Source organism: Sphaeramia orbicularis, chromosome 17, assembly GCF_902148855.1.
Source record: "Sphaeramia orbicularis chromosome 17, fSphaOr1.1, whole genome shotgun sequence".
In the NCBI taxonomy this organism is placed as follows: Eukaryota; Metazoa; Chordata; class Actinopteri; order Kurtiformes; family Apogonidae; genus Sphaeramia; species Sphaeramia orbicularis.
The window spans coordinates 34,495,511-34,519,531 of record NC_043973.1 but is presented as its reverse complement, the minus strand read 5'-3'; the positions used below and the strand labels follow the sequence as shown (position 1 = coordinate 34,519,531).

Genomic DNA, 24,021 nt, shown 5'->3' with positions numbered 1-24,021 from the left:
TGTGATATTTATTTTTGACAAATTCCACAGGATATTCACTTTATCTTATTGTATTTTTATTACTGTGTTAGAATGCAAAATGTTAGGCTGTTCTGTGTTTGGATGCACAAAGGTTTATGGTCCAAGTATGTTAGGTTGACTGGAAGTGGAAACAGCTGTTCTCATGTTGTCAGTTCTGCCTTTTTGGTTTATTGCACATAGATTGTTTACCTTTGAGGGTTGAGAACATGTAGTCAAATAAGAAAAAAAAAGCTGATTTTCTAAAAGTGTTTAATTACAATATTTGAAACTTGAGGTTTCTTTTTTGAGTTTTTACTAGTAGATTTTTGTTTTGTTTGTTTTTACAAGCAAAAAAAGTTGTTGAAACCCGATGGAAAAAAGCAAAAATAAATGCCCAGTGCAGAAATACGCATACTGTGTGCAACTATATGAAATTGTTCCTCATATTTATAAGCTGGACAATAAGATGGACATTGTTTAAAAATCTAGACTTTGTTTCAGCATTACAGTTACGTGTCCCACACTGTCCCACACAAACACACTCTTGTCCACATGTGGCTCGTAAGCGCCTGGTCACCCTATGGATTTGGCACCATAGAGTCCAGACCTGAACCTCATTGAGCATCTTTAGGATGTAGTGGAGAAGAGTTAACACTGTGGTCTGACTCTTCCATCATCAATATGAGTTGAATAAAATGAAGTGTTTACTCTTTCTGATCCAGCTCCCTGTTAGCATTTAAACACCTGAATTCAATGTGTCCCAATACTTTTGACCATCAGCTGCTCTGACGTAGTAGGATCGAGATCTTGTGGAGGACTGAAGTGCCATCTACTCTCAACATCTATATCGAATTTCAAATGTCACCACAAAAGTTACTGTGAAAAATATTTTTTTGATAATATGTTTTGGTCCAATATGGAAGCAGGAGTTTTATTTAACTAAACAGAAAATAAGTGTCTCTTCTTTTTACCCAAAACATACATGTAAGAAATTGATGTAAAATACAGTTTGTCATCTTTTCATGGTCATCAGATACGAGCCATTTGGACCTTCAGAGGCTCCGTAGTTACCGTGGAAACACTGCCATCTTCTACAACACTGATTCACAAGTAAAACCCATGGAGTTGGATCAATGACGATAAATGGAGACACTTGTTTTATGTTCAGTACTTATATCTTTGCTAAAAAAGTTTTTTCAGTTTTCTTTGTTTTTGATAGAATAACCCTCAACTTTAACCTGAGCTTTTATGAACACCATGATCAGTGAATTAAATCTGGGAAAATACCTGATTTTCACATAAAAACCACAAAGTAAAGACGATAATATTACAATAAATGGTGATAATCACTTAAGAAAGGTGAAATACACAGGAAAAAAAAATAATGTAGGAGCTGCCACACAAGTAGCACTGGGTGTTTGTGGGTTAAATGAACTCACTCCTCAGTTCCTGTTGACCCAGCAGTGAGGTGTGCTGCAGTAGGCTGAGAAAGCGAGGCAGGCTGTCGGTGACAATGCGCCGGAGGGGGCTGTTCTGCCACAGAGATGCCAAACCTCTGTCCTTCTGCCCCAACACAGACTCTGCCTGATGGGAAACATGGAGGGTCAGGGCACTCAGCTCCTGGAGCAGCTCACTGTCTCTGGACTGAAGAGAATGAAGAAGAAGAGGAACTATCATGATGCAAACTATTGACCTGTGACGGTACACATACTGAACTGAACCGTTTCAGTTCACACCTGTTCGATTCAGTACACAGCTGTACTTAAACAGCACAGTATGGTGAGAAAAAGAAAAAGGAATCAAAGACATTGTTCGATGCGGAACTTTAGATCCGTGCAAGTTCCACACGGACATATTAAAGGAGAGCACATTGACCCAAAAAATGAAATAACAGCTGATATAAGGAAAAAAAAACAACAATTCTGATGTGAACCTGGAAGGAAGAGACTGCAGACCCTCCAGCATCAGTACAGACCTGTTTGGGATCATATCAGGTTCAAGTGAAAGACAACAATCCGTGCGTTTCCATGACAACTTTTCTTCCTGGTGTAAGTCTAATTAAAGGTTTGATCCTATTTCAGATGTCCATGTAAACACCTTATTCTAGTTGAAAAAGAAAAGAAGGGATTAAATTTAAACCTGATTAAAGTCAGTGGTTTAATCCTCTTTTAATTCTGGTCTAAATTCTTCCTGGACATGTAACCCTTTATTCCGTTTGGACTTTATTCCTTCCATTCTGCACATGCTCAGTGTCTTGTCCTGTGGCGATGACGCACACATTCTGCGCTGGTGGAAGAATATGCACTGCAGTCTAGCCTTCCCAAAGCATTCCAGTGGGCTGTTCTGATGGGATCTACCAGCCTGGAAAACCCTGAAGGAACAGTTCAACACTGGCTTTGGATTCATTCATTTGTCATGAACTAATGAGTTCCACAAGTGGGAGAACCAGTTTGAACTGCAGCCCTTCTGTTAGCTTAGCTTAGCCTAGCTTAGCATAATGGCTTCATTCCTCTGGTCAGACGTAGCCAGGCTTTTAGAGGTGATTTGTAGTATTTTAGGAGTGATTTTGGTAAATTCAGTTCTCCTAATCATTCCTTTAGTCCGCTGGGGTCAATATGATCACAAACTGAGGCTCAAATCATGGTCATGTGACTTACTGCAGGAATAAAATCTGGGCAAATAAAAACTAATGCAAAGCTAAAACACTAAAGCAAAGCTAATTTAGCGCATGTATCCCTTCAACAAAAAGATTTTCCAACTTCCGTCAACACAAGAGTCCCAAGATTGTATGAGTGCAGTAAGTCGCAGATCTAAAAATAATTAGAGAGAATTGGATTTCACAAAATCACTGACAAAAGACGACAAATCACCTTTAAAAAACTGGCTACGTGTGACCATGGAAATGCGCTGACTATGCTAAGCTAAGCTAACAGAAGGGCTAAGCTAAGCTAACAGAAGGGCTGCCAGAACAAGGCAATGTGAGCACTGCAGCACAAACCCTTCTGCTCACTTCTCTACCTCATTAATACCTCATGTAAACTTTTATTCAGGTTTAACATTTCCATGGAAACACAAGAGACAGTACTTTAGTTTCAAATTAATTACTTCTGGAAAAATAAATCGGATTTAAAAAACATCATGTAACTGTACCCAATGTGGAAAGAGACAATGAGAAGACGGACGTTGTTTGGTCCCTAGGAACTACGGTAGATCTACAACACACTCTCTCTCTCTCTCTCTCGCTGTATACCAGAGGAATAGAACCTGGGAGTTGGATGCTGAAAGTCTGTAAAGTTTCACTTTCGTTTCACGCCAGTACTTGTTATGTTAGTTATGGAGCACACCCCTACGTATATAACTGCCCCCCTCCAACTCCAACAAAAAAAAAAACAACAACCCCACCCGTGTTTTTGACAAATCCCACCCTGTACACACACACACACACACACACACACACAAATACACACAATGTCCTAAACAATTTATTCTCTGTCCTACAAATAATTATATTCATTTTGTTGTCAGTGTTTCTCTTCAGTTTGTTTCAACAGAATACCAGTTTACCCTCTTTTAATGTTGGACTTCATATGGAATTTTTTTTGTTTTTTTCCTGCAGAATGTGAACTGACAGAACTGGGATTAGATTTTTGTTGTTTGTTTGAAACTACCTTTCAGGGAAAAGTGCAATACTAATGTTTCAAATACATTTAGTCATATTAATTTATTTTATTTTCTGTTTGATTTATAGCAGCAGAATTATATTATTCCTGTTTTTCTATAGTCTATTGTTTCCAAAAACTGGGGGAAAAATGTTCAAAAATTCATAATAAATGCATTAAAGACATTTTGAGGGGTTTTCTTTCTTCTCGTACTGAACCGAAAAAAAAAAAAAACGAACCATGGCTTTCAAAACCGAAAACGTATCGAATCGAAAATTTTGCATACCGTTACAGGCCTACAAACTATACTACTACACAAAAAGTGTAATCTAATTAAATAAGTAATACTTGGTTAGAGAGGATATCGTCACCTTCCTAATGGAATTGCCTATGCCGTTTTTTCAGGTTTTTCAGGAAACAAAAAACTTAAGAAATTCAGTATTTGCTGACAAAAAAATAATTTTGTCAACAGTGACAATTAATTTAGGAAGATGACGTAATGGACTACATAATGCAAGTGAAGTTGCTCGCTAGCACTATAGAAGTGAATCAAAACTAGCATTCGATTTTTTTTCCATGTTTTCTATCTTAGTTTGTATGGAGGACCGAACCTGATATATTGAAAAAATATACAGGCTTGATAAATTAATTCATGTGCCAATACATGATAAAAAAAAAAAAATTAAAGGCATTTATTTACTTTAACATTCATTCTCTGTACCATTTATTGATTTATTTTGTCCTTATTTATATTCAAGGTTCAAGGTTCACTTCATTGTCATTACATGTAGTGTATACAAGAAACGAAATCAGTACTCAGGTCCAGCAATGTACATGGTAAAATCCTATAAAATGAATCCTATATTAAAGATAACTAGAAGCACTCGGAGAGCGCAGACCTCCGCCAAGGCTGATTAATGGGCCCCCCCGTGGGCCCCCCCACCCCGATCACCCCCAAAAGTTAATAATTTCTTCCTTATCCCATTTCCAACAAACCCTGAAAATTTCATCAAAATCTGTTCATAACTTTTTGAGTTATGTTGCACACTAACAGACAGACAAACAGACAAACAAACCCTGGCAAAAACATAACCTCCTTGGCGGAGGTAATAATAATAAAATCTGATAACAGTAAAAATCTAAAAAATAATAATGAATAATATACATAAATAAATACTACAGTGCAGGATTAAAAAATTAGCAGCATGTGAAACCAGAATAAAAACAGCAGTGTATTCCAGCAGCAGCATGAACAACAGTAGTGCATCAGTTTTTCTAGGAGTTCACCAGTCTGACAACCTCTGGGCAGAAGCTGCATCTGAGCCTGGGGGTTCTGCCTTTAATGCTCCGCAGTCTCTTCCCTGAGGGGAGGGGCTCAAACAGTCCATGAGCCGGGTGGGTGGGGTCAAACAGTCCATGAGCCGGGTGGGGGGGGTCAAACAGTCCATGAGCTGGGTGGGTGGGGTCCCCCATTATGCGGGTGCGCTGCTCCTGCACCTGCTGACGTCCAGCTCCTTCATGGAAGGCAGACTGCTGCAGGTGATCTTCTGAGCTTTTTCACCACCCTTTGCAGCTCCTTCCTGTCGGCGGTGGAGCAATTCCTGTACCAGGTGGTGACGCAGTGGGGGACAGTCCTGTCCACCACACACCTGTAGAAAGCGTCCAGCACTGAGGTGTTGAGGCCGGCCTGCTTCAGCTTCCGGAGGAAGTACAGACGTTGGTGGACCTTCCTCACTATAAAGAGGTGTTTGTGGTCCACTTGAAGTCCCTGGAAATCTGGACTCCAAGGTACTTCTAACTGTGGACCATTTCCACAGTTGCTCCGTTAACAGTCAGAGGGGATGGGCTGTGGCTCCTCCTCCTAAAATCCATGAGCAGCTCCTTTGTCTGCCCCACATTTATACACAGGTTCTTCTCTCCACACCAGTCCACCAGATCTTCCACCTCCTGCCGGTACAACCACTCATGATGTGGGATATCAGTCCCACCACAGCTGTGTGCTCTGCAGATGTCACCATAGGACTGCTTGGGTGTTTGGATGAGCAGTCGTATGTGAACAGTGTGGACAGCAGAGGCTCAGGACCATCCTTGGGGGAGCCGGTGTTGAGGACGATGGGGGAGGACCAGATACCATGGATTATAACGGTCTGTGGCCGGTGTGTCAAAAAGTCCAGGACCCAGTTCCACAGGGAAGGTGTTAATCCAAGCAGCAGCGGTTTATTAACAAGAGTCTGTGGGATGATCGTATTAAATGCAGAGCTCAAATCCAGAAAAAGCAGCCGAACAGGAATCCCTGCTCTCCAGGCAGGTGAGAGCAGTGTGGAGAACTGTGGACACTGTGTGAGAAGTGGAGTGGTTCTTCCTATAAGCTTTACTGGTGTGGATCCATATTGATGTCCATGTTCTTCCTTATGTGGTCCATGACTAGCCGCTCAAAACATTTAGTGACTATTGGAGTTAGAGCCACAGGGCCATAGTCATTCATGGATTTTGCTGCTGCACTTTTGGGAACTGGAACAATGATGGAAGTCTTTAGACACAGCGGTACCGCTGCCTGGGAGAGTCAAATGTTCAGAATGTCTGTCCACACCTCTGGGAGTTCATGAGCACAATCCTTTAGGATATTATCCGGGCCGCTGCCTTCCGGGGTTGAACCCGCTGCAGCGCCCTCTTCACATCCTCAGCAGACACACAGAGGCAGCTCACCTGGTGGAACAGTGATCCTGGAGCAGGAGCAGGAGTTGGAGGCTTCAAAGCGAGCATAAAATGTGTTGAGGGCGTCTGGTAGAGATGGGTCCCGGGGGCACTCAACATCTCTTTTGGTGTAATCCATGATGGTTTTTATGCCCTTCCACATGTTCCGAGGGTCACTGGTTGTAAAATGACCCTGAATTTTCAGCGCATACTCCGCTTTTGCTCTTTTAACTCCAGCCTCCAGATATATTGATATTATATTTTTCCATCTTTAATTTTTATCCCTGCATTTATTTTTGTGTCGTTTCTATTTACATTTTCTTGATTGATTTATTCATTTAAGATCATTATTTTTTTACTTCTATTATTTTTATTGATTTACTGATTAGACTTTATTGACCCCACAATGGGGAAATTCAGTCTTGGCAGCGACATAATAAAGCGCGAGAAAAAAAATGACCAATTGCAGAAAAACATGCAGAAAACTAGGAAATCTGAAAGAGTTAACATACTTTTTCTTCCCACTGTATTATGTTTTTAATAAGAAAAGTACGCCTTTATGGATAGAAAAAGGTGTAAAGTGTTGTTTGATCCAGGTTTTTTTCAGAGAAAGTCATATTTTCTGTTCTTACCTGTCGTCTGAATTCAATGAGCAGATGCTGTAACATCTTGATTCTCTCCAGCATCTTATTCCGTATCTGAGAGCTCAAATAGTGGACCCGCGCCTGAGAAAATACAAATAATAAAAAAGTGAATTCACAACCTGTCACTTTTTATTGCCGTACTCTAAGGAGGTTCAAATGTGTTGAAATGTGTACTGTTGCTGATGATACCTCCACTGCAGTTAAACTCTGCAAACAGCCACTTGCTCTGAGCGTCAGCCTCTGATTGGCTGATCCAACTGAAACACTGCCCAGACTCTGAGCTTTCCCACGTTGTGTCTCGTCTCCACATCCAGGATCAAGCTGTGGTTTTTGACACATGCCCATAAAGTGATGTCCTCATTCAGGCTTGGACCTGCACATTAACACATTTGTTTCAAATTATACTTAAAGGAAAGCAGAATCTTAACATTGTGAGACTTTCTTTTTTCAAGGCTTCAAGGCTTTTTTTTTTTCTTTTTCTTTGTTCAAAGTATTTTTACTGCATATCTAGTCACAGAAATATAATACAGTCATTGTTTTTTTGTTTTTTAACCCAAACTCATGAACATTCCCACCCTGTTGCACCAAAAAAAAAAAGATAGTTGACAATAATAATAATAATAATAATAATAATAATAATAATAATAATAATAAATAATAAATAAATAAGGGACACACATATTCGTCACAGACTTGTATTAATCAGACTCCTCTGGAATAAGTGAGGGATCGACCTCTTTATGCGATTCAGAACAGGTTACAGGTACTGAAAAACTTATTGGCACATCCTCTTATAGATATCTATTTTTTTTCCAATGTTAAATGATGTAAAACAGGCTGTCAAACTCATTTCTTCCAGGGGCCACATTCAGCCCAATTTAATCTGAAGTGGGCCAGACCAGTAAAAAACAGCATGATAACCAATAAATAATGACAACTTCAAATTGTTTCAGTGCAAAAAATAACATTCAGTTATGCCAATATTTACATTTATAAACTATCCAAACAAAAAGGATGTGAACAACCTGACAAAAAGGAAATTTGTTAAGAAATTTAAGTGCAATTTTATCAATATTATGCCTCAACTTATCATTTATAGGCTACATATGCATTATAGATCAAATCTACAAAGGCACAAAACATGTTAACAGGCAAAAAACTGTTAAAATTGAACTTCATTTTCTTTAGACATTTCAGGTTGTTCATATTTGTTCAGGTTATTCACATTTTATTGTTAAAGGATAGTTTTTTGCAATAAATCAAAGAGAAAAAAAATCAGTGTTGTCATTATTTATAGGTTATTATAATATTATTTTTGAGTTCGATGCCCTAACTTGCACTTTGCAAATTCATCCCGTGGGCCAGATTGAAAACTTTGGCGGACGGTTTAGGCCCCTGGGCTGCATATTTGACACCTGTGATGTAAAAGATCCAGAGACCAAGATTTAAATGTTAGAGGTTGTTTATCTTTCCATTTTAGTTTTATTAGTCTACGAGCTAGAAGAGTGCTGAAGGCAATCAGATTTTTAGATTTTTGGTTAAAAGAATGTGATGTAATGCCAAAATTGCAATTGTTGCCTCAGGTCGATTGTGAGACTTTCTGATGATGACTTCTGGTTTACCTTCCATATAACCTGCTGTGCTCTGGAGACATCTTCCTTCTACTGACCCATTCAGCCACATCTGCTCTCTTCCATCCAGTCTGGCCTGAACCCTCAGACCAGATCCCAGAGGCCAGGACAGGGCGCTGCCCCCCCCTCCACGCTCCAGTTCCCAATCCGAGACTTCAGAGGGAAAACAGACAACTTTACTCATACCATCACAGCTGGAATTAATAAAATGGTCTGAAGGAAAACAGAGCAATAGTTAAAGTTATTACTTACACTTTTGCTTCACTTATTCTTGTTTTTTTACAGAAAACAAACTAAGAATTTCAATACAGAATTCAATACTAACAGAATGAAATGACTGTATAATGAGAGAGAGAGAGATAGAGACAGAGAGAAAGAGAGAGTGAGATAGAGACAGAGAGAAGAGAGAGAGAGATAGAGAGAGAGAGGAGAGAGAATAGAGATAGAGATAGAGAGAGAGAAAGAGAGAGAGAGACAGAGAAAGAGAGAGATAGAGACAGAGAGATAGAGATATAGAGAGAGATAGAGACAGAGAGATAGAGATATATAGAGAGATAGAGACAGAAATAGAGAGAGAGAGAGAGACATAGAGAGATAGAGACAGAGAGAGAGATACATAGAGAAATAGAGACAGAGAAATAGAGACAGAGAAATAGATAGACAGATAGATAGACAGATAGATAGACAGATAGACAGATAGACAGATAGACAGATAGATAGATAGATAGATAGATAGATAGATAGATAGATAGATAGATAGATATAGATATATAGATAGATAGATAGATAGATAATAAATCCTAAAAGAATCCCAGATTATTCAATAATAAATGAGTCAAATTGTCATAATCTTAATCTTTTCCACCATTTTAGGTCATTTTTCGCTCCTTATTTTTCAGACATGTTTGTAATGTGCACATACTTTCATGTATTATCTGGATCTTTGTGAGTTTTTCTTGTTTAACAGCTGTCAAGCAGTCATTTTTTTTCTATAGCACCTTTAAATCAACCTCAACCACAGGATAAAATAAAACCAACAGACAAGAGTTCAAAATGAAGAACAATACACACAAAACTGTATTTGTGTAGTTGCATGTTAGCAAGTTCTGTTGTGTTTGTGTGTTGAATTTTGTAATGGTGTCCTTAGGAATACATTGGAAATGTGTGGCTATGCTTTCTGTGCTTTCTGTCTTTTTTTTTTTTTTTTACCTCTGAGAACATTGAGATGTTGGTGATCTGCGTAGAAGACGAGTTCATGAGTGCAAAGGTGAGGCTGCAGTGGTGTGGACGTCCTGACACTGTGAGGCGAGACTGAGTATAAAACAACTCCTGCCCTGAGTTTATTCTGTGGGAACTGACCACGACAGACTCTGAAAGGAAAATATAAAAAAAGAACATCTGAAGAAAAGAAGAACAATAGCAGAGGAGCTTTTTTTTTTTTTACTTAATTACAGATATTTTGCAGAATTGTAGACCCAAAGTGCAAAATACCTCCTTTATCCTCCAACAGCTGCACCCAAAATAAACACTTATTAAGAACAAATGACCATACCATTCATATGATCAAATTCAGTCAAAAGTGATTTCATGGGGTGTCTCGGTGATTCATCAGAGGCCTTATAGCAATAACCACTGATCCAGTTCTCAGGTCCTTTTCTGTATGTTGTACTTCACTGTCTCAAAAAGGCAAAATGACTAAAAGTAACTCAGTGAGAATATGTCACTAATCATCATCATCATCTCATCATCATCATAAATGTCAAATCAATTTCTCTGAAGTTTAAGGTTGTTTTCTCTTCCTGAGTGAGAGTTGAACAAACCAGACAGTTAATTGTGCTTCACTCATTTTCCAAACCACTTAGGGCCAGATCTATCAAAGGTTTGCATGTATTAAAACATGTGCAAACTCACTGCACATGCAAAAAAACAATGTACAAACTGATTTACTAACAGTGCGCAATAAGGGTTGTGTCTGTCAAAGGTGCAAAATGACGAGTCTGCATCCAGTTCGTACGTTTGCCGCAATAAATATGAAAAAAGGGGCGTTTACACACAGTTGTGCGTGTGGTGGGAGGAGAAAATGTAAATATATTCACTTAACACACGCAAAGAGATTTATCAAACCTGAAAACAATTTAACTGATAGAAACTGAGTCTATACTTAACATGTCTGTAAAGGTGGAGCAGATGGGTTGGATGGGTAATTGCACACCAAGGTTACTATCGTTAACGAAAACTAACAAAATGACGAAAACTAGAATTGAAAAAACATTTTCGTTAACTGAAATAAATAAAAATAGAATTAAAAGAAAAAAAAATAACTAACTGAAACTGTATTGTGTGTTTACAAAACTAACTAAAACATATAAAAATTAGGGAGAAAATTCCCTTTGTTTTCATCTTTGTCAATGTTGGATTGATATGAATTCAATTTATTTCCCTCAACCAATTTTAGCTGCTGGCACCGTTTGATATTTAAGGGTCCATCACTTGTGCTCACTTGTGGTTTCCAGTTGTCTCCTGGTCCCACTCGACTAAAGTTGGGAGAAAGCAGCAGAGTCCTGTCTGGGATTTATTTGAATACGACGACAGAGAAGAAGAGAAAAGAGACGACTAAACTACAACTAAACTAAAACTAAGCATTTAGAAAATAACGAAAACTAATAAAAAGTAAACCTGCTCTAAAAACAAATTAAAATGAACTGAATTAGAGAAAAAAAAAAGTCTAAACTAAATAAAACTAAACTAGAATGAAAAATCCCAAACTATTAGAACCTTGTTGTGCACACATGGCTGTGGTTAGGACACAAAGAAATGATGAAACCAGATGCACAGAATGCATTTTACACCCTGGTGTGAGCATTTTTGGAGTGATGGAAGAAAAAATAATGGAGACATAGTAGTGCACGCAAAACCCTCATTTAAATAAGGCGGTCTGCAAGACTTTACTCCTGTTGTAATTTGCACAAGCAATCTTTGTAAATCACCCACAAACTGTGGTCACACCCCACACGCAAAATTCTAGATTGTGCAAACAAATTACTACATGCAAATTGGGATGTTAGTAGATCCAGCCCATAGTCTCAAGTGGGATGCAGGGCTGTCACATTCACTCCTACAGGTGGTTTAGATCGACCAGGTATATCTTCTGCTCTGTTTTCTGTATTTTTACCTCCGCCAAGGAGGTTATGTTTTTGCCAGGGTTTGTTTGTTTGTTTGTCTGTTTGTTTGTTTGTTTGTTTGTCTGTCCGTTAGTGTGCAACATAACTCAAAAAGTTAAGGACAGATTTGGATGAAATTTTCAGGGTTTGTTGGAAATGGGATAAGGAAGAAATGATTAAATTTTGGTGGTGATCGGGGGTGGGGGGGCCCATTTCCAACAAACCCTGAAAATTTCATCCAAATCTGTCCATAACTTTTTGAGTTATGTTGCACACTAACAGACAGACAAACAGACACAAACAGACAGACAAACAAACAAACCCTGGCAAAAACATAACCTCCTTGGCGTGGGGGGGCCCACGGGGGGGCCACTGATCAGCCTTGGCGGAGGTCTGCGCGCTCCGAGTGCTTCTAGTTACTGCTGTAAACAACCCAATTATCTTATCTTATCCAGCTTCCTACAGGTTTCTACAAGTTAAATTTAAGACTTTTTAAGACCTATTTAAGACTACTTCAGTCAAACTGGCAAAAATTTGTGACTCCTAGAATTTAGGAAAATGTACTTATTTACTCAAATGCTTTGATTCCCACCATTCTGAGTCATTTCTCAAGTGGAGCTGCAAACTTAGAGATAACTGGTTCCTAATTTCAATATAAATTGTCAGGTTGGAACGGGCAGAATTGAGTAGATTAACGTTACTTCTTTGCAGCTTGAACATTTAATAAACACATTTAAACACAATACAGCCAACAAACATAAGACCTGCCATATTATTTAAGACCTTTTAAAGACTTTTTTTAACCCATAAAGACCCAAATATCCACCGGTGACCAGAATAATTCACAATATAAAATGTTTCAATCAATCAATACCTATATTTGTCCCCAATGTGGCAATTGTTGTGCAACAGTGCTTAACAACCAATGATCCACTAATCCTAACATTACATGTAAATAATTGGTGTAAAATACAGTTTGTCATCTTTTCATGGTCATCAGATTTGGCCCATTTGGACGTTCAGAGGCTCCGTAGTTACCATGGAAACACTAACATTGATTCACCAGTAAAACCCATAGAGTTTGATCAGTGGCAGTGGATGGATACATGTACTTTATGTTCAGTTAATGATATATTTTGCAGAAAAATGTATCTTTTTCTTCAGTTTTCTCTGTTTTTGATATAATAACCCTTAAATTTAATCCAAGCTTTAATGAACATCTACATGATCAGTAAATTAAATATAGGAAAATACTGGATTTTCACTGAAAAATGCAAAAAACACAACATAATGTTAAAGTAAATGGTGATAAATCCCTTAGGAAAGGTTCAAAATGGAGAACAGTTCATTGGGAACTGCCACAGCACTGAGTCTTTATGGGTTAAGGTATTAAATGCAGATTTGTGAATTCAAGACTTTTAAGACTTTTTAAGACCCCGCAGGAACCCTGTTGTCTTATCTTGATGCTCCACGCATCTCACTCTCACCCTCCCTCTACCGCCTCATCCTACTGTTGTGTCGGCCTCTATTGTTGTATACACAGATGCTCATCTCGTCTTTTTATAGTGTCAAATATCCTGGATGATGAGTTGACGGTGGAGCGAGTGTTTATCCAAAAGTGTCAGAAGAAGTCTGGATGGAAGCAAATAAAAACCCTGTGTTTTATGTAGACCACCATGTGCACGATTGTAAATTAGGTGCAAATCCTAAAATGTGTTTTGAGTTTGGACACTTGAGTTCATGTTTTTCCTCAATGTCAGTTTCAGTGATAGTGCTTCATGTGTGCTTATACCTGTCAGGAAATGAAAAAGAGACGCAGCTGTGTTCCATCTAAAGCAGGTCTGTCCAACTCATTCTGGTTTAGTTCCATATTCAGCCCAATTTGATCTGCAGTGGGCCAGACCAGTAAAATAATGACTGAATAACCTATAAATAATGACAAATCCAAGTTTTTCTTTTGTTTTAGTAAAAAAACCAAAAAAAAAACAATTTATGAAAATATTTACGTTTTACAAAAAAGATGTGAATAACCTGAAAAAACAGAAATTTCATTTGAAAAATTTGTGCAATTTTAACAATATTATGCCTCAATTTTATTTCTACATGTACATTTACACACAGTGTTCCATAAACATTTGGTAACAGGCAGAATATTGTTCAAATGTTGGAGTTTGGAACTAAATTTGAACAGTTTCTCCAATATTCCATCTGTTGTTATGAACACTACTCCAGATCCCAGTGGATCCATAAATGCACCAAACATTTAGGAACAGGCAGAATATTGTTCAAATTGCACATTTCAGGTTGTTCATCTGTGTTTTTATTTATGCATTTATTTGCATTTTATTGTGAAAGAATATTTTTGTAAATGTAATATTTTCACTGTGTAATCTTATTTTTTCACTTCAATTTTTTCCACATAATTTTCCACAAAGAAAATTTGTGGTTGTCATTATTTCTGTTTTATTGTGTTGTTCTTTTTACTGTAGATCTTATTGGTCTGTATGTGGAACCTGAACCAAAATGATCTGGACAACCTGGACTGTCCGGGTTAAGTTTTGCAATTTTATCCCGCGGGCAGGATTGGACCCTTTGGTGGGCCAGATTTGGCCCCTGGGATGCATGTTTGACACCTGTGTTATGGAGTATCTTCAGGGATGATTCAGAAAGTTTTTAATTCATTCCCTGCTGTTTCCCCAGTAGATATAAGGTGGAAAATGGATCCATCTCATTGCACAACCACACACCCAAAGCCCATCCCTCAGGTATACTGACAGGCTTCTCTACACAGATGTAAGTGGACTCACAGGCTGAGGAGGACACAGGCCCAGCTGGACTGTGTGTTCCAAACGGTCCCTGAGGTTGGTCTGGATTTTGGCCAGGACAGTGTGTGAAGGACAAGGTGCAGGAGACACTTTGTCCAGCCAGACATTTACTTGGAGGCTATGCATTCCACGCAGACCTTTCTGGAAATAACACAATCAGAAAACAAACTCCGTCAGTGATGGAATCTAACTGAATACTTTTACTTCAATGCAGTGCTTGATTACAAATTTGAGGCACTTTTACGAGTCAGTCCCTCCTTACAGCCAGGAGATGTTTTTTTTCTTTAACTTAATTTTTATTAGAGTTTCTCTTTTTCAGTACAGTACAATTATACATTCAAGTACAGTTCAATTAGTTTCTTTTGCCCCTACACAGCTGCAAATGCATTCTCATACACCTCCACAAGCACACAGGATGAAATTTAAGAAAACAATAACAAGTACAGCAAACTATGTCACTCCAAAAAAAACAAAAAAAAAAAGGCTGTAGATATAAATCTTCATCAGAGGCAGAATGACAGCACCTTGATAACATAGAGTATTATTGCATCACCAATAAATATTATTGCAGCAGTAAAGGTAACATAGGTTCCCATCTTTTAGTAAATCTGGTTTTGTGAAGCCTGAGCAGGTATGTGATCTGTTCCATCTGGTAAATATCCCAAACTTTTTGAATCCATGTATTATATGAGGGAGGTTGTGGTTTCATCCAACTGATGGTTCTAGACTTTAAGGCAGTGATGAATCATATATTCAAAAGGTATTTATCTGCTTTTCTATCCAGACCTTTAGGTATTACTCCCAAAACTGCCACTGTGAAGCTTTGTGGGATGTTCATTTGAAAAACCTCCTTCAGGGCATTGAACACCTCCTTCCAAAACACACTGAACTTAGGACAAAGCCAAAATATGCGAGTGTGATCAGCTCTATGGGCTCCGCAGTTCCTCCAGCATGAACTGGGATGTTGGGGACCCATCTTAGACACTATTTCTGGTGTTCTGAAATATCTAGTGATTATTTTCCATTTGAATTCCCTCCATGTATTAGAATTGGTAACCAGATGTGCCTCTGTACATACATCGCTCCAATCATCCTCAGATATGTCACGTTCACCTCCGCCTCCCATCTCTCTCTTATCTGTGAGGAGTTATTTTGATTCATAAATAAGAAGATATTATACAATTTAGAAATTATTTTCTTTTCTCCACCACCAGTTTGTAACTATCAGATACTTTTCTAGGGGTGGAGGTTTTGTGAATTCATCCCATTCCTTGTGAGTCATCAGAAAAGTTCTAAGTTGCAAATACCTAAAAAAAAAATTGCAATGGGGAGATCAAAGTCATCTTTCAATTGTTCAAATGTCTTAAGTATCCCACCATCCAGGAGATGTTTGAATGTAGGAAAAGTCAGTATAGCCTCAGAGGAACCAGCATTTAAAAAAAAAAAAAAAAAAAAAAACTATGGCAAGAACAGATAAAAAAAAGTAGATGCATTTCTGTTAGAAGGGTTAATCTCTGGAATGGCCTGGAAGATCGATTAAAACAGCCTAAAACAATTAAAAACTTTTAAAAACATGTACAAGTGAACTATTATTCAAAAATATAGAGTTCAGGATTGACTAAAGAAAATACTTGTTTAAAAGACTAGGATCAATATTGGTGGTTCAGATAAGGACATGATTTACCTGAATTAAATGAAATATGTATTTTCTTCTGTTGTAAATTTTGCAGTGATTACATTGAAATTTTTGTTTATTTGTTTTCATGTGTAAACATTGTGTTAATTGTAAATAGGGTTCGGCAAAATAAGTCTGAACTTCAGCCTAAACCCTTTCAGTCACAGTGTATATGGACCAATGGATATGTTGGTTTTGTTTGTTTTCAAAGTAATTACTGACCGAACAAACTACTACTACTACAGTTTTTATGTTATGTAAGTTTAGTCTTACTACTCCAGTACATCTCAGAGGCTTTTTATTTTGTACCTTTTATTCCACTATAGACAGATTTAGCCACTTTTTGCATTATAGATGTATAGACCTTTACATCTATACATCTATAATGCAATCTACATCTATATATAGACCTGTCATAGATACACTACCAGTCAAAAGTTTGGACGTATTTGTTTTTTCTTTATTTTCACAAGTATTTACATTGTAGAGTCTCACTCTAGGCATCCAAACTATGAATGAACACATATGGAATTATGTAGTTAAAAAAAAAGTGACATAACTCCAAACATGTTTTATATTTTTGACTCTTCAAAATAGCCACCCTTTGCTTTGATTCCAACTTTGCACATTCTTGGCATTCTCTGGATGAGCTTCTTGAGGTGGTCACCTGAAATGTTTTCCAACAGTCTTGAAGGAGTTCCCAGAGGTGCTGTCTGCGCTCCATGTCATGTCATTTAAATACGAAGGTGTGTCCAAACTTTTGACTGGGAGTGTACATAAACCACTTGTCCAAGCGTACATGGACACAGATCCCATCCAAGTCACATCAGATAGAACAGGGCTGTCAAACTCATTTTAGTTAAGAGGCCACATTCAGACTAATCTGATCTAAAGTGGGCCGGACCAGTAAAATTATATAAATAATAGGAAAAGAACTAATAAATAATATCAACTCCAAAGTTTTCTCGCTATTTTGAGTGAAAAAAATAAAATTCCATCATGAAAATGTTTACATGTACAAACTGTATTGAACATAACATGAACAAAGATGAATCTGAAAATTCTTCAGAAAAAAAGTGCAATATGAACAATATTACGCCTTAGTTGATCATTTATACATGTGCATCACAACTTACAGATTTAGTAAAGGGCAGAATATTGTTAAAATTCCACAAACTTCTCAAGACATTTCAGATTGTTCATATTTGTTCAGGTTATTCATATTTTTATTGTAAAAGAGTCTGTAAATGTAACTTTTTTTCTAATTTTACTTTTTATTCTAAAACAAAGAGGAAAATTTGCAGTTTTCATTATTTATAGGTTATTATGATAATATTTTACTGATCTGATCCACTTTAGATTGAATTGACCTAAAATGATTTTAATATCCTTGATTATTAATATCTTCAGTGTAATTTTTGTATTTCACAAATTCATCCCAGGGGCCAGACTGAACCCTTTGGTGGGCCAGTTTTGGCCCCTGGACGCATGTTTGACACCTGTAAGATAGAATCTCGTTAGCGATTCGTAACTATAACTGTCAATTACGCATTGAACCCGCCCACCTGCCTGAAAATGCCTGTTATGTAATTAAGTCAGAGTGTGATGGGGTAGATTAGGCTAAAGAGTAGATGCACATGTCTCATGTCCTCTCTGACCACTTGAATTACAATATGTTGAAAGGTAATTATAGAATTTTTGTGAAGTGATGCTAAAAAGTGATCAAGCACTGCAGCTTCAAAGGGCTCATATTTTGCTAAACCCACTTTTTTTAGTCTTTATTTTTTATTTGTGTATTTGGGGACCACAATAGTTCATACAGTTTGAATTTGAACCCTCCAGGTGCTGCAAAGCTATTTTATATTCATTTTGGCAAAAATCGAGTGGATTTCTAATTTAATTCCTGCTTAATTTGTTATGTCTGTAACTAGTTATGCCACAACATTTGCACATATGAGGTCAAGACTTCAGACGAACATTTCTCCGAGTTCGACACAATTGTTCGTCAGCAGCAGCGGTTGAAGCCCATACTGAAAAAATGTCCAAACTTCAAGCTGATTATTTAAATGTTTGGTTGTATTAATGAACACAAGCGGCTGAACGGGACAGAAAGCACAGCCAACAACCTGGAGGGAGCAGGGCCTGAAGTGGCTCATTTGCATTTAAAGGCCCAGCGCTCCAAACCACCTTTGTGGCGTCATTAGTCAGAAACAGGGTTGAAGATGGACCTGTGGAGTTGAATGAATGAAGAATTCAGAGCCAAGCAGAGCATTTACAGTTTATGGAGACCACAGGGAAATGTTTGAAAATGCAGAATTCCATTTAAAAAACCAAAATATCACTCCTTTGATTCAACAGTACTACATCTAAACACCTCTTAATCTATAAATTTATAAACAGACATTACTAAAATCTAACAGGGAGCATTTTAACCCTTTCATGCATGAATTATGAGAATGTTAATCAAGATTTTTTTTTCTTTATTCCTCTTTAGGCATTTTTAAAAAACAATGACATTATTATTTTTTTTTTATGAAGCTATTTTTCACGGAGTTGTAAAAATGTGCGTTTAATTTTTAAAGCAACGAAACGTGTATTTACTGATATACTGTGTGAAAACTGAAATAAAAACATTTGATCCTGCTAATTTGATGTTTTCTCACATTTTAACATACACTACAAAAAAAGTTATGGATATTTAAAATTTTTGGGGCTATTTTTTTCAGTTGGAATTTTTACTTTTTTGTATGTGAATTGAAACACATTTTTAATGACCAGACATAGTTTTATTTACAAATGGCAAAAACGACAACAACAACAAAAAAAAAGAAATATCCTTAACTTTTTGTTTGTAGTCAACTCCAACACTAGTCACTTCATGGAGATAATATGCCCAAAAAAACAAAAAAAAAACTTTTGTTGTTAATTACAGTCTAATAACGATAACAAGGACTTGATTTATACTCAAACATGTTAGATTTGGTTTATCAACAACAGCCAAGTTACAGTAATGTTATCAATGCCTGTGTATTGTGTTGGCTGATATGAAACTAAAATAACAAAATCCATGAATATACAAGAGAACAGCTGGAGAAGAACTGTCCACTGGAGTGACCACTGTGCATGAAAGGGTTAATGCTTTTGATACTTTCAGCACATTTTCAGATTATACTTCAATACAGAACTTTTAGTTGCAGTAGAATATTGTCCCAGTGTGGTGACAATATTCATGAAGTACCTGATACTTCATGCCTTGTTTGATGCTCCTGTTGTCCCATCTCAGCTCTGCATGTTGTGAATACGAATTTCCCTCTTGAACCACTGACATGCAACCTTTAACAGAAGACACGACCGTCTGCACACAAAGACACATAAAATAAACCCTCATCAGTTTACAAAGTGCCACTTAAACACATCACCATCCAAAATGCTAAGATGCACTAACCCAGGGGTGTCAAACTCATTTTCTTTCATTTTCTTTCACATTCACCCCGATATGATCTGCAGTGGGCCGGACCAGTAAAATAATAACATAATAACCTAGAAATAATAACAACTCCAAATTTTGTCTTTGTTTTAGTGCAAAAAAACCCAAAAACATTAAATTATGAAAATACTTACTTCTATAAACTATCCAAACAAAAAATGTGAATAACCTGAAAGAAATGAAATTTCTTAAGAAAAATAAGTGTAATTTCAGCCAGTGAAAAAAGTAAAATTACATTATGGTAATGTTTACATCTACAACGTTTCCTTAAAAATCTGAATAACGTGAACAAAGAAACAAAAAAACAAGTGCAATTTTAATAATATTCTGCCTCCATTTATCAGTTTATCATTTACACATGTGCATTACAACTTACATTATAATTACAAACACACAAAACATTTAATAACAGGCAGAATATTGATAAAATTGCATTTATTTTTCTCAAGACATTTCACGTTGTTCATATTTCTTCAGACTATTCACATTTTTTGTAAAAGGATTATTTGTTAATGTAAACATTTTCATGTCATTTTACTTTTTTACACTAAAAAAAAAGATGAAATCCGCAGTTGTTATTATTTATGACAGTATATTTCTGGTCTGACCCAACTGAGATCTAATTGATTTATATGTGTACGTATGGAACCTGAAATAACATGATTTTTACACGATTGATTATTATCGTCAGTGTCATTTTTGCATTTCACAAATTCATCCCATGGGCCAGATTGGACCCTTTGGCGGGCCAGATTTGGCCCCCGGGCCGCATGTTTGACACCTTTGCACTAACCTGTGGGGATGAGAACAGAGCGCATGCCTGCCCCCTGCTGGTGTTTTCCTGCCATTGTTTGTTCAGTGTGAGAGAAACATTTACTGGCACTGCACTATCCCATGACAGATGAGTCTGCAAATGTAATAAAACATAACATTAGACATAATACAGTGCTTTGAGCTTCATTTATTAGCTTATTTGGATAAACAAACAGGAAGACAATTAACACATTGGTGTATCAAGGCATTTATTTCCAATATGTTAGACACAAACATGGAAAATTCACCGTTAAAGCTGAACAAAATCCTAGTCATTAAAAACACATCACCACTAAATCAGCAATAAAAACAACATCAGAACAAAAGTTTGTTGCTTCTATAATAAAGTCATTACAATTTGCATCCTGTTGCATAAAACAAAACCCTTATGAAATGAGTTATTATCCCTCAGACACAGTAAGTGGATACAGTTAATATTAAGAACTAAGGAAGGTGAAAATTAGATTTTCCATGACCTGTTTTCAGGTTCAGAATTCAATTTATGTTGGAGGAAATGTGTAATGGCTTAGAGCATTCATGTCTTCATTGAGTCTACAACAGCGCAAGGTCTTTGGCAGGAATAGTAAAAAAGTCATAAAAACTGGTATCCTGCTGGTGTGTTTTTCGTAAACCAGGCAATGACTGAAGACGCAGCACACAGGCTCCTGCTGCTAAATGATACCCTGAACCGGAGGGAAGTGCTTTTGCCAATGAAAACTTAGAGGCTGAAATGGGTCTAAACAGAGGAACATGATGCAAAACTGCAATGGAAGACAATTTTCTTCAACAATGGATTTCTGTGTTTGTGTGTTTGCGTGTGTTCTGTGTTGTCACAATAATCAAATCAATTTAATGTTTAAATGCTGGGATTCTATCTTTATTGTCTATGAATTTTAATGAAATTTACACTAGAATAAGCAGAAGTAAATAGTGATAAATGTGATACTACACAAATAAACATGTTTCTTTAGAACATAATCATATAAATGCATCACTGATAATAAGGACAATAAAAACTGTAAAACTATGACGCTCCTTGATGATGAAGTACAGTTGAACATTTTGTATGACTGGTGAAATTTGCATAAAAAATAGTGTTACTATCTCTAATCAGAGGTGCTCAGTTAACCTGTTCTCATTCATTTTCACACAAATTGAACTGAAACCATTTTATTGCTCTATTCAGAATTCATAATAATGTGTTAAAGCACCACAGAAACACAACACACATAGTTTCAACTGGAAATGAAAAGGGAAGGACATAGAAAAACATACAGTGAACAGAATATACTGTCAGTTGCTTGACATCCACTGTTGTCCATAAAGTTATAATACTATTTATCCATCCATCCATCCATCCATCCATCCATCCATCCATCCATCCATCCATCCATCCATCGTCTTTTGCTTATCCGGCTTCAGGTTGCAGAGGTAACAGTCTGAGCAGGGATGCCCAGACCTCCCTCTCCTCAGACTCCTCCTCTAACTCTTCTGGGGGGATCCTGAGGCGTTCCCAGGCCAGCCCACAGACAAATGCCGCCACTACACAGAACCATCTCGACTCGACTCCACTCTGGTACCAGGTCCTATTCCAGACCGTTTCCACTCTGGTACCAGGTCCTATTCCAGACCGTTTCCATCTGGTACCAGGTCCTATTCCACTAGTACCCACTTTACAGTAGCTGGTCGTCATAGCGATGCAGTGCGTTACTTCCGTGTCGTCTGCTCAGAGTTGCTGATAAACTTGCTCATTGCGTGTTGTCTTGTCAAACTCATGCTGAATTTTTCCATCTGAACCTCCTGGACAAACCATGGTGTAGTTTTCCAGACTGTCATCATGTGGATTCACCTGCTGACAGATTTACTGGAAACTCCTGCATCTGTTTTTTGTAAAAGGGTGGGGCACAGAGACGACTCTGACCAATCAGTGGTCTGCAGTGTTTACACAGTGTCACCTTTTAGTATCTGGTCCCTAGTCCTGGAACCTCAGCAGAGGAGAGACCAAAAAACTAGTACCAGGTACCAGATTCCAGGTCCTTTTTTGTAATGGAAACACAAAAAGTACGAGTCGAGTTGGGTCGAGCCGATACCACGTAGTGGAAACGTGGCAGTAGTCTCTCCAGCGTGTCCTAGGTCTTCCCTGAGGTTTCCTCCTGGTGGGACATGCCCAGAACACCTCCCCAGGGAGGCATCCCACCCACCCTACAGAGGAAACTCATTTCGACTGCTTGTATCTGGTCCTTTCAGTCCTGACCCAAAGCTCATGACCATAGGTGAGGGTAGGAATGTAGACTGACGGTAAATCCAGAGCTTCTCCTCTCGCTCAGCTCCTTCTGAACCACGACAGACCAATACAGTGACTGCATCACTGCACCGATCCGTCTGTTAATCTGACGCTCCATCCTTCCTTCACTGTGAACCAGACCCCAAGATACTTGAACCCCTCCACTTGGGGTAAGGACTCCCCACGACCCAGAGAGGGCAGACCACCTTTTTCTGGTCCAGAACCATGGCCTTGGATTTGGAGGTGCTGATCCTCATCCCTGGGCTGCAAACTGCCCCAGGGCACGCTGAAGGTCTAGGCTCGATAAGCCCAACAGGACAACGTCATCTGCAAAAAGCAGAGATAAAATCCTGTGGTCTCCAAGCTGGACCTCCTCTGGCCCCTGGCTCTGCCTAGAAATTCTGTTTATAAAAATTAGGAACAGGGACTGGACCGCCTTTAGCAGAGACCCCCAGACCCCATACTCCTGAAGTACCCCCCACAAAATACCACAAGGGACACGATCACATGACTTCTACCAAATCCACAAAACACGTGGACCAGTTGGGCGAACTCCCATGAACCCTTGAGCACCCGATGGAGAGTGTAGAGCTGGTCCAGCATTCCGAGAATGGGACGAAAACCACATTGTTCCTCCTGCATCTATTTGTTTTCAGACTCATTCCTCTTTTTATTCCTGTTTTTTTTTTTGTCACTTTAGTTTTTATTGACATTTTTTGCACATATTTGACAAAAACAACACAAAACGAACAAACCAACATTGCTTGGGTACATTATACCTATTTCAACACATTTTTATCCAGTCTTTCCATCATTCTTCACTCTGTAAACAGTCCATTTATTCCACTTTTTGTCCATTTGTGCTTCCTGTAGTCACAGTCTGTCAGTCACCCTTTCCATGTATATATACCATCAATTTTAATCCTCTGGTCCTGTGTTGGTGCTTCTGTCCTTCCCCAGTTCCTTGTAATAATTTTTTTTTTCAGCCACTAAAAGTATCTTAACCAAGTACATGTCGTTTCCTGCTACATTTCCATCAGATCAGTTACACAAATACAGTCCATCACAGCACAGTGGAATCTCATCCCCCATTATTTGTTTTTGTACTCTAACACCATTTCCCAAAACACAGTTTTTTATCACATTTC

At 37.9% G+C, this 24,021-nt stretch overlaps 2 protein-coding genes across 2 annotated transcripts in view; both read right to left on the bottom strand.

Annotated features, from left to right (window-relative positions):
• LOC115437391 (uncharacterized) overlaps nt 1–8,749 on the bottom strand; it is a 20,879-nt gene extending 12,130 nt beyond the window's left edge. Inside the window, exons 1-4 of the mRNA XM_030160619.1 lie at nt 8,620–8,749; nt 7,187–7,370; nt 6,986–7,078; nt 1,440–1,644 (exon numbers count right to left, since the gene is read on the bottom strand). Of these exons, the coding sequence (XP_030016479.1) occupies nt 1,440–1,644; nt 6,986–7,078; nt 7,187–7,342 (454 nt within the window). The 5' untranslated portion in view covers nt 7,343–7,370; nt 8,620–8,749. The remainder of the gene's footprint in view (nt 1–1,439; nt 1,645–6,985; nt 7,079–7,186; nt 7,371–8,619) is intronic.
• A 5,818-nt stretch (nt 8,750–14,567) lies between these two features.
• The window catches only part of LOC115437390 (uncharacterized), a 31,288-nt gene continuing 21,834 nt past the window's right edge, over nt 14,568–24,021 (bottom strand). Inside the window, exons 13-15 of the mRNA XM_030160618.1 lie at nt 20,570–20,683; nt 19,528–19,644; nt 14,568–14,755 (exon numbers count right to left, since the gene is read on the bottom strand). Coding sequence (XP_030016478.1) covers nt 14,573–14,755; nt 19,528–19,644; nt 20,570–20,683 — 414 coding nt within the window. The 3' untranslated portion in view covers nt 14,568–14,572. The remainder of the gene's footprint in view (nt 14,756–19,527; nt 19,645–20,569; nt 20,684–24,021) is intronic.